Source organism: Heptranchias perlo, chromosome 36 (genome assembly GCF_035084215.1).
Source record: "Heptranchias perlo isolate sHepPer1 chromosome 36, sHepPer1.hap1, whole genome shotgun sequence".
Lineage (NCBI taxonomy): Eukaryota > Metazoa > Chordata > Chondrichthyes > Hexanchiformes > Hexanchidae > Heptranchias > Heptranchias perlo.
Window position 1 is genome coordinate 18,706,138 of NC_090360.1, and position 16,225 is coordinate 18,722,362.

The 16,225-nt window shown below is 43.7% G+C and overlaps 1 protein-coding gene across 1 annotated transcript in view; it reads right to left on the reverse strand.

The window, feature by feature from the left end:
• timm23a (translocase of inner mitochondrial membrane 23 homolog a (yeast)) overlaps nt 1-15,825 on the reverse strand; it is a 34,904-nt gene extending 19,079 nt beyond the window's left edge. The window contains exons 1-4 of the mRNA XM_067972681.1: nt 15,590-15,825; nt 12,429-12,487; nt 7,676-7,769; nt 5,374-5,458 (exon numbers count right to left, since the gene is read on the reverse strand). Of these exons, the coding sequence (XP_067828782.1) occupies nt 5,374-5,458; nt 7,676-7,769; nt 12,429-12,487; nt 15,590-15,722 (371 nt within the window). The 5' untranslated portion in view covers nt 15,723-15,825. The remainder of the gene's footprint in view (nt 1-5,373; nt 5,459-7,675; nt 7,770-12,428; nt 12,488-15,589) is intronic.
• Between the last annotated feature and the right edge of the window lie 400 nt (nt 15,826-16,225).

Consider the following 16,225-nt stretch of genomic DNA (forward strand, 5'->3'; position numbering starts at 1 on the left):
CCCACAAGTGGAAACATCATCCCTATCAAACTTCTTCATAATTTCAAAGACATCCATCAGGTCACACCTCAGTCCTCGTTAAAATGTGACCACTAAAGTGCAGTAGAAAACAAGACAGACGCCTTATATAGATAGAGATGAATTACATTTGCTTCACCTACCCCCCAAAAAACTCCAGGACTATGGAACAGGAAGACTTTACAATTCAGTATCTTAATTTCTCTAGACAGCAATCTTAAAAATTAAAAACCATATAAAATCATTCTGCAAAGGCTGAAGATTGTTTTCCCAAACATTTACAATGCTTTGAGAATTGGATCTTAGGAAGATTGGACCATTAGGAAGAAATTTAATTAGGGAAAGGAGAAAGACAGTCAACAAGGGATTTCTCGGAGATAATGAAGCGATCCTGCAAGTGATTATTTGAAGAAAATGATGGGAGTGACTGCCCTGGGCTTGGTTCATCAGCTTGATAATACATACTGCATGTCATGAAGCAGCTGCGCAGCGACTGATAATACCAGACACAGGATCAGCTAACCTTTGGAAAATTAAATTTCTTCCTAATTTTTAGAAATTCTAGGAAATGAACACTAGGCCAACACTTGTTTTCAGAAGTTGGAAGACCCAGTTCCCAAAACACTATTCCCAATCACCCCAATGAAGGTGGTGACTGATGCGGATATACTATCGTACAAACAGTAGCCCTCCAGTACCTCACCCAGCTATCCTTCATACATGATGTGGAGATGCCGGTGATGGACTGGGGTTGACAATTGTAAACAATTTTACAACACCAAGTTATAGTCCAGCAATTTTATTTTAAATTCACAAGCTTTCGGAGGCTTCCTCCTTTCACATCGTTCACCTGACGAAGGAGGAAGCCTCCGAAAGCTTGTGAATTTAAAATAAAATTGCTGGACTATAACTTGGTGTTGTAAAATTGTTTACAATCCTTCATACAAGTCTGGACTGTGATCGGCAGATTGTTGGACCATTGGAGGGGGGTGGAGATAGGGAGGTGGGGGGGGGGAAAAAAAACCAAGGAAGCAATCAGAGCAGAGCCTAATCCTGTCCTTAACCAGCATCAGCACTTATTTTCCAGTAGGGGCAGTTGGAAAGAGACAGATCAGACATGGGATCATCGCTGATTATTCCCTTCCCTAGCCTGAGGCTAACTGTAGCACCACCACAGCTAAGGATCACCTAATTCAGTCCAGACCACACTGAATGGTGTAGCAGCCCATTATCACCAAGATTTCACTAAGTGCATCCATACGGTGTCCATTTGAACTGTGAAAAACACCCAGTGTAATTAGAGTTTATCCTTCCAGACTGGAATTCTATCTGAAGAGAGTTATGTCAGGGTGAAGTACTGGCAGTGGGAGCAATTTCAGATGGCCCATGAGGCGTCTGGTTTAATTGTGGTTTTTCCTATTGTGTTTTGGTACTGTACCAAAATGGTAAACAAGCGAGTGACGACAATGGACACCATTCACCTAGAGCCATGAGGGGATCTTGCAGCGTCTCCTGAATGTTTGGTGTTGTATGGAAATGTAGGGGTTGATTTTCATATAACCACTTCCATCGATGGGGGGGTGGGGGGGGGGGGGAGACAGAGAGACAGAGAGAGGGCACTGAGGGAGGGGCAATTTTATGATTGAAAATAATTTCAACGAAGGGCATATAAACAGTGGCCTGCAGCAGACCCTTCAAGCACTGCTGGTTAGGCTACTCAACAACTACCAATGAGCAGAACATGCATTGGTACCCAGCCCACCCATTGGTACCTCAACATTGTATTGAGGTCCTATTGGCATCATAAAAAATTGAGGGACATCATTAGCCAGGAGTTACACCACGTGCAGTGTAGATAAAAGAGCAACTTTTGAATAGCACAATATGGAGGGTATTTAAAAAATTAGATTTCAAACGTGGCAGGCTACTGACTCTGTCAAATTAGACTTGAAAAATATTTAGAGCATTAAAAACACAATGGAGGGCTGCCATGAAAACCAAATGCTACCCACCAGAACCTTCCAAGGCATTCCAGGTACATCGCAGCCCATTAATGTTCTCAGGACATTGAAAAACAGCCCTTCCTGATTGGTTAGCTGTGTCATGGCTTTTTATAGACTCACCAAGGCAGAGTCTGAAAGTATAAATTTACTCAGATGGATATGGAAGATCCACTCAAGGATGACAGTCCAGTTTCTTTATTAGGCCACTAGTGGCAGGACTAAGCACTGCAGCACATACTACCCATTATTTTCCAGTGAATTATAGAATCATACAGCACCGAAGGTGGCCTTTCGCCCATCGTGCCTGCTCTTTGAAAGAGCTATCCAGTTAGTCTCACTCCCCTGTTCTTACCTCATAGCCCTCAAATTTCTCCTTTTCAAATAAATATCGGATTCCCTTTGGAAAGTTACTATTGAATCTGCTTCCACCACCCTTTCAGGTAGTGCATTCCAGATCGCACCAACTCACAGGGCAAAAAAATACTCATTTCCCCCATGGATTTTTTTGCCAATTATCTTAATCTGTGTCCTCTGGTTACCGACCCTCCTGCCAGTGGATGCAGTTTCTCCCTATCTACTCGATCAAAACCCCATATGATTTTGAACACCTCTTAAATCTCCCCTTGACCTTCTCTGCTCTAAAGGAGAACAATCCCAGCTTCTCCACATAATTGAAGTGTCTCATCCCTGGTACCATTCTAGTAAGTCTCCTCTGTACCCTTTCCAAGGCCTTGACAGCCTGCCTAAAGTGTAGTGCCCAGAATTGGACACAATACTCTAGCTGAGGCCTGACCAATGCTTTATAACTTCCTTGCTTTCATACTCTATGCCTTTATTTATAAAGCCCAGGATCCAGTAACTTTTCAACTTATCCTGTCACCATCAAAGATTTGTGTATGTGAACCCCCAGGTCTCTGTTCCTGCACCCCCCCCCCCCCCGCTCATTAAGATTGTAACATTTATTGCCTCTCCTCATTTTTCCTTCCAAAATGCATCAGCTCACACTTCTCAGTGTTAAATTTCATCCGCCATGTGTCTGCCCATTTCACCAGTCTATGTCCTCCTGAAGTCTTCTACTATCCTCCTCACTGTTTACATTTCCAAACTTTGTGACCTGTCAGGACTAAAATTTTCTCTGGGTTCCAGAATTTGGAACCAGCAAAATTAATGTAATTTATTTTTAAATTTAAGGATGATTTAAACATCTTGTGCCTAACTGGGTCAGCGATCAAATGCAGGTCTGATTGAAAAAGAAACTGCCAATTCAGCAACACTGCAAGAACAAGTGGCAAAAACAGGCCGATAAAAGCTCTGCCACAACTTCCTTCTGTTTTGGACAGAAACCAAAGTTTTCAAAATTCATTCGCTCCTTCCTTGTATGTTTATTGTTCCCAGTTTGAATCACTGCCACATTACACACAAAGCTCTCCCCACCCCTCGCAAAGCCCCCCACATCACAAAACAACTAAGAGGGCAAGCAGGCAAATTGCTCCTGGTCTTTTCAGCTTCACAGATAGTCTACAGAATATCAATACAAATGAGCTCATTCTCAGTCTTTTCTTCACTCAGGTATCTGGACGCTCTCGGGTATGTACACTGTGGAGAAACCAGAACGCTATGCAGTGTAGGACATCAGTACCATACCCAACTAAACTACTGGAATACGCATAAGCACTAAAAAAAAGGCTAAACACCTCAATTACTATTTTTACACTGGCTACAAAAATGAATATCAGACACTTGTTATTTTAAATGTGGATAAATATGGCCAGCTCGGCTCAGTTGACACTACACACGCCCGAGTCAGACTGTAGGTTTTAGCAAAAACTATCGAAGAAACGAGCACCTGATATGTTCAATTTTTTAAAACAGATTTTCTAATGTTTAACAGCAGCACTTGATCCTGAGTCAGAAAGTTGTGGGTTCAACAGAACTTGGATCACACAATCTAGGCTGATACCGTGCGGTAGTGAGAGTGTGCTGCGTTGCTGGAGATGCTGCCTTTCAGCACGAGATGTTAAACCGAGGCTAAGCTAGCCTGTTTCTGTGGTTCAAGTGGACATTAAAGATTCCACGGCACTACTGGAAGAAGAGCTGGAATTCTCTGGTTGTCCTGGCCAATATCCCTTCCTCAATCAACATCATCGAAAACAGATTAAATGCCCATTTATCTCATTTGCCATTTGTAGGATTTTGCTGTACGTCAGCTGGCGATTGCATTTCAGAAGTAATTAATTGTTGTGAAGTACTTGAGACATCCAGTTAGTTATTGATAAAATGCTATGTAAATATGTTCTTTAAAAAATGGTTTATAGACGCCAGCTTTCTAACGACATGGTCAGTGTTTTTAATTGCCCAATTATTTTGCACTTAAGTTTGCAACTTAACTGGGCGGAGGTAAGAAAAGGGAAGATAATGAGCGTGCATTTATGGTTGTATTTATCAAAACAGACACGTCACATGAGCAAGCTGCAAGCAAAGCCAGATAAAGAATGTAACATAGAATTTTGCTTCATAGCATTAGGATTTTGCTCCAACAAAATGATGATGGCCCACCCCTGCCTCACAGACAGTCGGACGCTTAGCTTGTGGAATTTGTGACCTTGCAATACATGAAAATCATTCTTAGGATGCCCTTCTCACCCACTCCGAGACACAGAACAGTCTATCCATCATTCTTTGCTGATCAATTGTCTATCACCATCTAGTGGTTGAACATGCTTTAACAGTCCCCTCTTAGACCCGCAGGAGACAAGAGGGGAATACGCTCATTTTCCAATCCATCAACAGACCAAGGCCTTTTAATTTTTTTTTTGCCAAGAGTCACAAATATCCAAAAAAATTGAGGGTATCCCAGACTCTACAGCACTCTAAAAAGTCATTGCATAAAAACCACAGTAGAAAGCTCTACCACACTGGAGGGAATCAGAATAGACACAGAAAACCACTTTCCAAGTCAGCAGCAGAGGCACTTTTATTTGGGATCAGGCTACTTGCCCTCTTGCCAAGGATGCTGCATGGCACAGGTTAGTAAAGAGGGTGGTAGAGCAGATATGGAGAGGAATCCCTTTTTTAAAAAAAAAACACTCCAATCATCCTAGCTATAAGACAGCAGGGGGATGCACTGGGGAGCATCCAGAACTATTTCTGAATTTAACACTGATTGACAAACAAGTGCTTCTTCCAGTTTTAGAGAAAAGACAATAGGGTTTCAAGCTTTATCTACACAGCGCAAGTTCAGCCTGTACCAAGTTGGTTTTACATTGATCGGCAAACACAATGAATGCTACAGACTATATCTTTGCAGCCTGTCCATTACAGAACAAACAGTTGCAAATGAATGGGTACTCACTGAACATTTCTGGGTTTTGACCAAGCCATATCCTGAGTCTCCTTCAAGCCCAGACGCAAGCCGTTTACTGCACCGATAGCAGCACCTGATAATACAAAGAAGAGCCGTAAACCATTATACACAGAGACAACTTCCAAGTTTTTTTAAAACCAAATGTCAAACTCTCTTTCCCAAAGAAACATTTTGGAGCTGTTGTCATACTGCTAAATGAGTAACCCCTGCCCAAAGTGAGTTATTGGCATATGGGACATTTGTCCTCTTAGCACTTGCAAATATCAGGTCAGTTAAAGCATGGTCAGATTCAGTGACGAGCACTCATGTACTTGACCGCTGTAATGTATCCCATTTCCACATCAACTAAAAGGGCTCTGTACAAGAGCTTGTCAACTAGTAAACAACAACTTGCATTTATATAGCGCCTTTATCGTAGTAAAACGTCCCAAAGCGCTTCATAGGAGCGTTATCAATCAAACTTTGACACCGAGCTACATGAGGTATTAGGAAAAGTGACCAAAAGCTTGGTCAAAGAGGTAGGTTTTAAGGAGTGTCTTAAAGGAGGAGAGGTAGAGAGGCGGAGAGGTTTAGGAAGGGTATTCCAGAGCTTAGGGCCTAGGTAGCTGAAGGCATGGCGACCAATGGTGGAGCAATTAAAGTTGGGGATGTGCAAGAGGCAAGAATTGGAGGAGCACAGAGATCACGGAGGGTTGTAGGGTTGAAAGAGGTTACAGAGTTAGGGAGGGGCGAGGCCATGGAGAGATTTGAAAACAAGGATGAATACTTTAAAATCGAGGCCTTCCCGGACTGGGAGCCAATGTAGGTCAGCGAGCACAAGGGTGATGGGAGAACAGGACTTGGTGCAAGTTAGGATACGGCAGTAGAGTTCTGGACGAGCTCAAGTTTATGGAGGGCGGAAGATGGGAGGCCAGCCAGGAGGGCATTTGAATAGTCAAGTCTGGAGGTAACAAAGGCATGGATGAGGGTTTCAGCAGCAGATGAGCAGAGGCAGGGGCAGAGACAGAGACAGGTGATGTTACGGAGGTAGAAGTAGGCGGTCTTGGTGATGGAATGGAGATGTGGTCAGAAGCTCATCTCAGGGTCAAATAGGACGCCAAGGTTGTGAAAGGTCTGGTTCAGCCTCAGACAATGGCCAGGGAGAAAGAGGGAGTCGATGGCTAGGGAATGGAGTTTGCGGCGGGGACCAAAGACAACAGCTTCAGTCTTCTCAATATTTAGTTGGAGGACTTTTTGCTCATCCAGTACTGGATGTCAGACAAGCAATGTGACAAATCAGACAGTAGAGAGGTCGAGGGAGGTGGTGGTGAGGTAGAGCTGGGTGTCATCAGCAAATATGTAGAATCTGACGTTGCGTTTTCGGATGATGTTGCCGAGGGGCAGTAGGTAGGAGAGGGCCAAGGATAGATGCTTGGGGGACCTCAGAGGTAACGGTGCAGGAGTGGGAAGAGAAGCCATTGCAGGCGATTCTTTGGCTACAACTGGATAGACAAGAATGGAACCAGGCAAGCGCAGTCCCACCCAGCTGGAGGAGAATGCTGTGGTCAACCGTGTCAAAGGCTGCAGACAGGTCGAGAAGGATGAGGAGGGATAGATATTAGAAACCATTCAGAAGCATGGTGCAATTTCCACTGCAAACTGGATCGAGGTTAAATTAATTTTATTGACAATTAACCAGAAAACTGGGACGTTCATCCTATTTAGAAGGAAATTCCACCCGTCCCTAACCCGAGAAGGATGCAGATCTCATCCCACCCTCTACCCTGAGCGGTCAACATTTCCCTCCACTCACAAAGATCCTTCCTTTTCTAGCAAACCTGCCATAATGCAGCAGGCTGTGAGCAGGAATGGTAGTGAAATGGTTATCTGCACGGGTTACCAAAGAGCAGGATTTTTTTGGGAGGTCAATAAGATTAGATGAGATATCATACAAGGTAAAGTCAGTACCAGTCATGTGTTCCCAGGCAAGCATAGCACAGGTCTGCTGCAGGCCAAAGCTCTCAACACTGTCCTTTAAAGCACTCCAGTTTAGATATGGTACAGATTTGATGCAAAGTTCTCTCTGCTCTAACCCAATGATTATTACACCCAATTTCAGAAGACTGAACCTCTTCCGTATCTGTGCATCATTTATGTTTCTCCCAGCCATCTTTGGAGTCTCAGTGACAACTTACAGGCTGGACTTATCCATGTGCTAGTTGCTAAGTCCACTAGTGATAGCCAAGGGACTTTTGCTTGTTGTCTACTCGGCAGGTATAACTGATCTGATAACAAAAAAACCCAAACATACCAGTCATACAGCAGCCACCAATCGTAAAAAAAGCCAGCTCGAATCTTCCTCGAGTCTTATTGGCTCCAGTTGGTAATATAAACTCTTCCGTGTCCTGAAAGAGAAGCAGGGCAAAGATGAGAATCTGCAGTCTTTACAGCAAAACCTCCAGAGTAATCGTAACTGTTGAACATGCCACAGATTTAACTCATGTCTCCCACCACCACTTTCAATATTACAAGATCAAAACCAATCGCAAACTGAACAAATCTGCTGACAACAGAAAAATAGGGAAAGTGGCGTGGAAAGGGATTTACAAAAAGATTTAGATTGATTATGGTTATGTAACAAAGTGTTACACATTGGTCAAAAAACAATAGGACATAAGCTTACAATGAAAGGAACCAATTAGCTCAAGGAGGCTTGGAAAGTGAGCCGGCAGTAACAGCAGACGTTGGTTTTCATGTCCAGCAATGTCAAAGCAAATTAAAAGAGCTAATAGAGTGCTGGAATATACAGCAATATAATAAGTTTACAGAAGTTATGTTACGTTAAGGATTTACGATGCACTGGTGAGACCATACTTTTGGTTACCCCACAAAATTAGAAAGGGTACAGAAAGAGTAACAAAACTGATCCTAAGCGCAGAGGGGATTAGCTATAAGGTTAGAGAAGCACGAGCTGTACGATCGAAAATGAAAGTTATTAAGGGGAGGGGAAATAAAGGACCTCCTGAGGGGTATAAGATATCACTTGTTATAGATAAAGTTAACCAAGATTATTGCTTTAAAAGGTACATCAAGAAAGGAGGAGCAGAAATGGAAATTAGTAAGAAGTAAATTTAGAACTCATACCAAGGAAAAAAAATTCTGCTCAATGATAATTATCTAGCACTATCTACCAGCTAAAGTAATAGAGCCAAAAACATTGAAGATAGGAACAGGAATAGGCCATTTAGCCCCTCAAGCCCGTTCTGCCATTCAAGGAGACCATGGCTGATCTGTGAACTAACTCCATATACCTGCTTTAGGGATCCTGGGCTTTATAAATAGAGGCATAGAGTAAAAAAGCAAGGAAGTTATGATTAACCTTTATAAAGCACTGGTTCGGCTACAACTGGAGTATTGTGTCCAATTCTAGGCACTGCACTTTAGGAAGGACATGAAGGCCTTAGAGAGGGTGCAGAAAAGATTTACTAGAATGATTCCAGGGATGAAGGACTTCAGTTATGTGGATGGACTGGATAAGCAGAGAAGGTTGAGAGAAGATTTGATAGAGGTGTTCAAAATCATAAGGGGTCTAGACAGAGTAGAGAGAGAAACTGTTCCCACTGGCAGAAGGGTCAAGAACCAGAGGACACAAATGATTGGCAAAGGAACCAAAAGGTGACATGAGGAAAAACTTTTTTTTAAAAACGCAGCGGGTGGTTATGATCTGGAATGCACTGCCTGAGGGGGTGGTAGAGGCAGATTCAATCATGGCTTTCAAAAGGGAACTGGATAAATATTTGAAGGGGAAAAATTTGCAGGGCTATGGGGAAAGGGCGGGAGTGTGAGACTAGCTGGATTGCTCTTGCAGAGAGCTGGCACGGGCTTGATGGGTTGAATGGCCTCGTCCTGTGCTGTAACCATTCTATCTACCCTATCAGTTCTCCATATCTTGAAAACTTTGATCAAATCACCTCTTAAATCTTCCAAATTCCAGGGAATACAACCCTAGTTTGTGTAACCACTTCTCATAATTTAACCCTTGGAGTCCAGGTATCATTCTAGTAAATCTACACTGGTTAGGAAATTGGCTGAGCTGCAGGAGACAGTAGAGATAATAGCAGGTACTCAAATTGGCAGGATGTAACTAAGTGGTATCCCACAGGGATCTGTGTTGGGGCCTCAAATATTCACTCTATTTATTAACCACTTAGATGACTGGATAGAGAGCCACATATCCAAGTTTGCCTATGACACAAAGATAAGCAGCATTGTAAGCAGTGTAGATGAAAGCATAAAATTACAGAGATATTAATAGATTAAGTGAACGGGCAAAACTGTGGCAAATCGATTTCAATGTGGGTAGGTGTGAGGTCGTCCACTTTAGGCCTAAAAAGAATAGATCAGAGTACTTTCTAAATGGGGAAAAGCTCGAAACAGTGGGGAGTCCAAAGAGACTTAGGGGTCAGTGTACATAGATCATTAAAATGTCATGGACAGGTACAGAAAATAATCAAAAAGGCTAATGGAATGCTGGCCTTTATATATATATATATATATAGAGGACCAGAATACAAGGGGGTAGAAGTTATGCTACAACCAATAATTTGCCCTGATTAATTGAGTTAAATCAAAATATACTTTAGATGTCATGATGGGATGGGCTGCAACCAGCCAGATGGCCACTTCTCCTCTCTTAACCCAAACACTGACACATAGCCAGTAGTTGCAGTCCTGATTTTCTGGCACTAGGTGGCATGGTATGTCTGGCTACAATAAGCAATCACTATACATCAAGTTATCCAGTAATAGTGCATTACAGAGATGGGGCTTTACATTATTTCTCTGTTATAAAAACTCAACTTTAAAAAAAGATACATCAGGATCCTCTGTCGCAAAAATCTAACTTTTACAACCTCCTCTTTCCATGAACTATTGCTCTAATTCAAGATCTGTAAACATAAAAGACTTTAAATGTGTACTGTTCAACAGAAACTGGGAGCTTCCACAACGTGACACCAGCAATGCTCAATACGAACTTACAAATTAAGAGCAGTAGGCCATTCGGCCCCTCGAGCCTGCTCTGCTATTCGATAAGATCATGGCCGATCTGATTGCGACCTCAACCCTACTTTCCCGTCTACCTACTATAACCTTTGACTCCCTTGTTAATCAGGAATCTATCTAACTCAGCCTTAAAAATATTCAATGACCCTGCCTCCACCGCTCTGGGGAAGGGAGTTCCACAGACTCACGACTCAGAAAAGATTTCTCCTCATCTCAGTCTTAAATGGGAGACCCTTTATTTTTAAACTGTGGCCCCTAGTTCTAGTCTCTCCCACAAGAGGAAAAATCCTCAGTATCTACCCCTTCTAGTCCCCTCAGTTGTGGGAAGCTTTATGGCAATTGAAGGTGACTTACATAAAAGGTAATGGGACACTTCTTGTATCCTTTACCAACATCAAGTATTCAGAAAGCACAATTTAACCGCAAAGTACAAGATCTAGGGGTAGAAATTGGTTATGGTCTGTTTTCACACCCAACCGTAAGGCCTGAGACCGGCCTGAAATTGGGACCTGAGCCTCATTTCAATCATTTGCGTGAGCTGCTAACATCTGTCACGCTCCCAGAGGCAGCTCGCCCATCTCAGCAGGATGAATTTCGGGCTGCTTGACTCGCAGGCACTCAGGCAAGTCCTGGAAGGACAGGGGGGGGGTCTCCATAATCAAACTTACCTTTTTGGTGGCAGCCACAAACTATGCAATAGAAACCTGGGCAGAGTAGGCCCAACGCCTGCTCCATTCAGGGCATCCCAATTTGGCAGAGGGGTCCTAATTAAACAGGGGTCAGGCACCTCATTAACATATGCAAGGGGCCTAATGCCTGTTTTAGGCAGCAGCCAAGGATACTTTAAAAAAAACTCACAAATTTAGCAGTGGCCCGAATGCACTCGTAGATCAGGTGCAGGCCGTCCCAGTGCTAAATTTGTCAGCGTTGCACCCGTTTTGCGCCTGAAAAACTGGCACAACGCATACCAATTTCTGCCTCCCAATCCTTTCTGTCAGCTCAGGTATAGCAAAGATCAGATGTACAGCAAGGCTCTTTCTTCACTACATTATCGAGTACTCAAGTCAGACATGGAGTAACGCTCCCCAATAATTGCCTGCACCCCACTGCTCCAGGATGTTATTTTTCTCATCAGTTATCTCATGAAAAACAATTTGGAGCTTATTTAACGTTAAATTCTGGACAATTTTTGGCCTACTAGGAACCAGGTTAAAGCTACCCCACAACTCACTTCACATCAGACCCATACAGATAGCAGAGAGGAGAAAGAACAGTGCGCTCGCCAGGACTGTCCAATCTCATACCTTCATGAGCCACAGAGATGCATTCAATGAAGCCTTGGGGTCATATCTGGTTTAAATCCTTGCCCCCCACTAATTTGAATATACCTCAAGTTGCTGATACCAAGATCTGATTTAGGATTTATCCATCAATGAGACAACAGCACTAAGAACAGCCCTTTCAAAACCTTCACAAGATTCCAACAGGACAAACCAGTGAATAAGAAATATAAACACAAATAGAATTGACTGTCTGGACTTCAAGGGCCAGGTTACCAGAGCTTGGGAGCTGTACGTGGCCCTAGTTTAAACCCCCACCTTGCACTAACCTACTGAGTCACCCAGACCCAATCCTAATTTTTTTTTTTAAAAAAAGAGAAAAAAAACAAGAGTATCCCTTGGTGTCTACTGTAGGAGTACAAGCTTTGAAAAAGTATCAGCAAAGATTAGTGTAGCAAAGAATGCATAGAGAACACCCAAGTCTCAAAAGGACAGTGGAAGTCAGTATCAAATGCTAAATAATGAATCACAAACATCCGGATTAGTCTTGCAAGATATCCTAAGTTGTGCTGTATACCTAGTTGATTGACTTGAATGGAACACTTTTCCTGCAGCAATAAAAAAAATTAAAAGGTTTCCCATGAACAATTATGACCAGTCTTATCCCAACTACCCAAATGGAGCTGTGAGCATTTTAAATAATAAGTAATTTCCACTCACCTGGATCAAATACCTAGGATCAAGGTTCAGGTATGGAGACAAAGGACTCATTCCAGTCACTGAAAGGAGCAAGGGTAAAAGTTAGCATCACTAATGTCCTTCGCAATTTTTTTTGCCACCCCCCCATCTGTGCCGTCTACGACTGTCCTAAGAGAGGAGTATGGGGCAGTCCTGGTGGGTGGGCGAGAGTCCACAGCAAAAAAAATCCTCATTATGGCAATCTCAATAAGGACAGCTGCTGTTGAAAGGAGAAACAGGGGACACTGTTCAGACGTCAGGATTAAAAGACATTGTTGGCACAATTCGAAGGGAGCTTTTTCCTGCACCTAATCCATATTATACTTGATCTGGGAGTATTCTATAGCAGCTAAAATGTGTTCCATTCCCAGCACCTCATCTTAGCAAGCAGCAAAATTCACCAGAAATATATAAAAAAACACAGGGAATGAGTCACTCTAAGGTTATCTTGTGGCCTGGCTCAAGACCAGTGTTCACTAAGGACTGGAAATAGGTCAGGACCAAGCATCAGCCTGGAATGGCAGGTGTGAGATCCAAACAGAGGGGGAGAAAAGAAAAATAATTTTGAGAGAGACAAAGTTCTGCCAATTCTCATCTAGACATCATTTTAAATCAGATCAGTAGTAAAAGATTATTTGCTGCAAGCGCTATTTAAGAAAAGCACCATTACCAAGGCTGAGAGCTGCACTCAAAGGATTTAACAGCCAGCCGACCCAGCAGGGATAAAGACGTCACCATAATTGAAACAGTGGGCAGATGGTAGGCTCAGCACCAAATGAGCACTTTCTTCTGCACTGTGGGAGGTTATACAGTCAAATTCAGATTAGTGTTCTAGCTTGCTCGATGCGATTGACACTGGCACGATTGTATACGTGATGCATTTCGAGTTTCCTAGATAGTTCAGTGGAAGCATAAACCACAGCTCTATCCTATTTGAAATAGTCATTGTTCATAATTCTGAAATGCATATGTTCATAATCATTGACAATGATTATGAAGCAGTATGCTGCAAAAAGCAGATCCTCCCCAAACTGGCTGATTTGTGCATTTGGAAATCAGGAGATTTAAAATGGAACTATTCTTTCTAGAATTTGTTTTTCAGGGTGCAGATAGAGGCAACCGTAAGGATAATGGATGGTGTGCAAATCAGTGATAACTGGGAGCACAGAAAGGAGTGACAAAATTAAACAGTGAGACACAGATTTCCCATAGCCCAATCTGCATCAGTAATGTTAGCTAACTGTGTGTGTACATCTGTATACAATGGGTGGACTTCCAAGCAATAACATCTGGGAGAAAAGTTCACAGCCAGTCAAGGTGGTACGCATTAGCATTACCTATCTTACATTTACATTGCCAGTTTGATGATGGCAAACCAGCAGAGTAACCTGCCACTACTGGTGGCAAGGCACATCATCAAACGCATCATCACTGACAACAAACAAAACCTAGGCTTGCAGGATCTGGGCATGCTTTTTTTGGGAAAACAGCTTTCTGCTCGCTAGCCTATACAGGCCTTCCAAAGCCACTGGTGTAGGTATGCCAGCTATTTACATACTTTCAGTCTCAAACATGCTGCAGGTCTCCCCAAACTTGGGACCAGAGTAGGATAAGATTCTCCTCAGACTTAAGATGCAGATAGGGCAAGAGTCTCCTCAGACCTAGAAAGTACAGGCTGACAGACAGACCTTTTGTAAGAAGCCCTGAAAAACATTTCTCAGAGACTGCTTGTGATGTATACATAGTAAAATCTATAGGCCTAGCTTTTCCTATCAAAATAATGGTGAGGCTAACAGAAATCACCGTTATTTACGCACAAATGGCACAGCAACTTTAGGCGAGGGCAGATGCAAGGTTAAACGTGAAAATCCAGATGTTGCGTCCGAGTTGCGCCGCTCCACCATCAGCTTCATGAAAACGGCATCTCACTGTCTACCCTTTTTAACGACATGATAAGTGTTAATTACTGCCAAACAACCTCTCTGGCACTGAAAATTAACTATTACAAGTGCGGAGTCTCATTCCTTCAGGTTTTAATTGTTGGAGATATTGTCTTAAATTTAAAATTAATAAAATGTTTTAAATTTTTCTTTCTCTCACTTAATCCAATCTATCTTTCCCTCTCTTTCTGTACCTGATTTAACATTGAATTCACTATTCTAACTTACACTTCCTGGTTCAGACTCTACACTGTTCATTTAACAGTCCTTCAGTCTGATTGGTTAAGGAGGTACACAGTTGCTTGCCCTGTTCACAGATCCCAGGTGCCCTGTGGAGGACGACGTGCCGTTTCAATCACCCACTTACAGCAACTTGCAGTACAAGATCTCATGGAAATTAAACAGGTAACGGCAAGTCTAACTAACGGCAGGCACTGTTCATTCACCAGCTACAGTAAATTCTGGCCCATAACGTCCAGCTTGCTGTAAACCAAATAAACCTGCTGTTAATTAGAACAGAAAAGGGTACCAAGAATAAGTTACAGTGCTTGTCTATGGGGGGGGGGGGGGGGGAGGAGAGAAACCAATCCTGAAGAACTGACCACGTGTGTTTTCCCAAAATACAGCCAACTCAAGGACATAACCACTGCAGCATTCCTTTCAATCCATCACATACGACAATACTTTTAATTCCATTTCACTACTGCAGTGAAATTCCTTTAGGATTAGTGAGTAGAGCATTTACACAACGGCCAAGATTTCTGGACTCTAGGGGAATCAAGGGATATGGGGATCAGGGCAGGGAGAAGATCAGCCACGATCTGATTGAATGGCGGAGCAGACTGGAGGGGCCGAATGACCACCTCCTGCTGCTGCTTATGGTCTTCTGTGTGGGGACATCGGCACAAGAACTGTCTCACTGCGACTGCAGCTTCATGGTGGCCAAGCCTCCTCTGCTCCTCAAAGTATAACTCCATCTCCCTCCCTGGCTGCTACCTCAGGCTAAGTCTGAGCTCGGTTTCCTCCCTCACCAAGACTGTTCCCTTTCCCGGAGACGCAGTGGAACATGGTTTGTGATATAAGCGCGTTGCTGTTCTGCAACACCGGCCATCTCCGCCCCACCCCCGACGGTCACCGTACCGCGCTGTTCTGCTCGGCGGTTTTGCGGCCTACTCGGCCGGGCCGGGCCGGGCTGATACTCACAGGGCACACGGGAAAGGTCGGGCTGGGAATAATCAGGGACTGAGCCGCTTCCGGCTCCACCGCCGCCGCCACCACCACCACCGAAAAAGCCGAAGCCGGCGCGTAGGCCGCCGCCGGTTCCCGAGTTGTCCATTCCGCGGAGGAGCGAGTCAAAGACGAAACCGGATCCCTGTCACCGCCCGCCGGGCCCGCACTCACCGACCGCTCAAACCATGGCAACCAGCCTCCGCGCGACACTTTACAGCCGCCCGGCCAACGCGCTTTACGACGCCGGGGTCACGTGACGATGACGTTTACCCCCCCCCCCCCGGGCGTGGTGAGGACACGTGACCAGGTCAACACTTGAGGCCAGAAGCTGCCAGAGAGAAGTTGTTTTTATATAATGTCTTTCTGCAACCTCAGGATGTCCCAAAGTGCTTTACAGACAATTAATTACTTTATTTTAGTTTAAGCTGCTTATAAAAAAGGGTGCTTAGGTACAAATGCGTCCCTTCACTGAGGACACTGGGGCAACCAATGTCATCTCGATAACCTCAACCACTAAAACCAATCCAATAATAATTTTATTGCCGGTGCCGATTTTGCACTCCGGTCCCTGCGGTGCTCACTGTACCGGCAGACGGCGCGCGGTCCCTC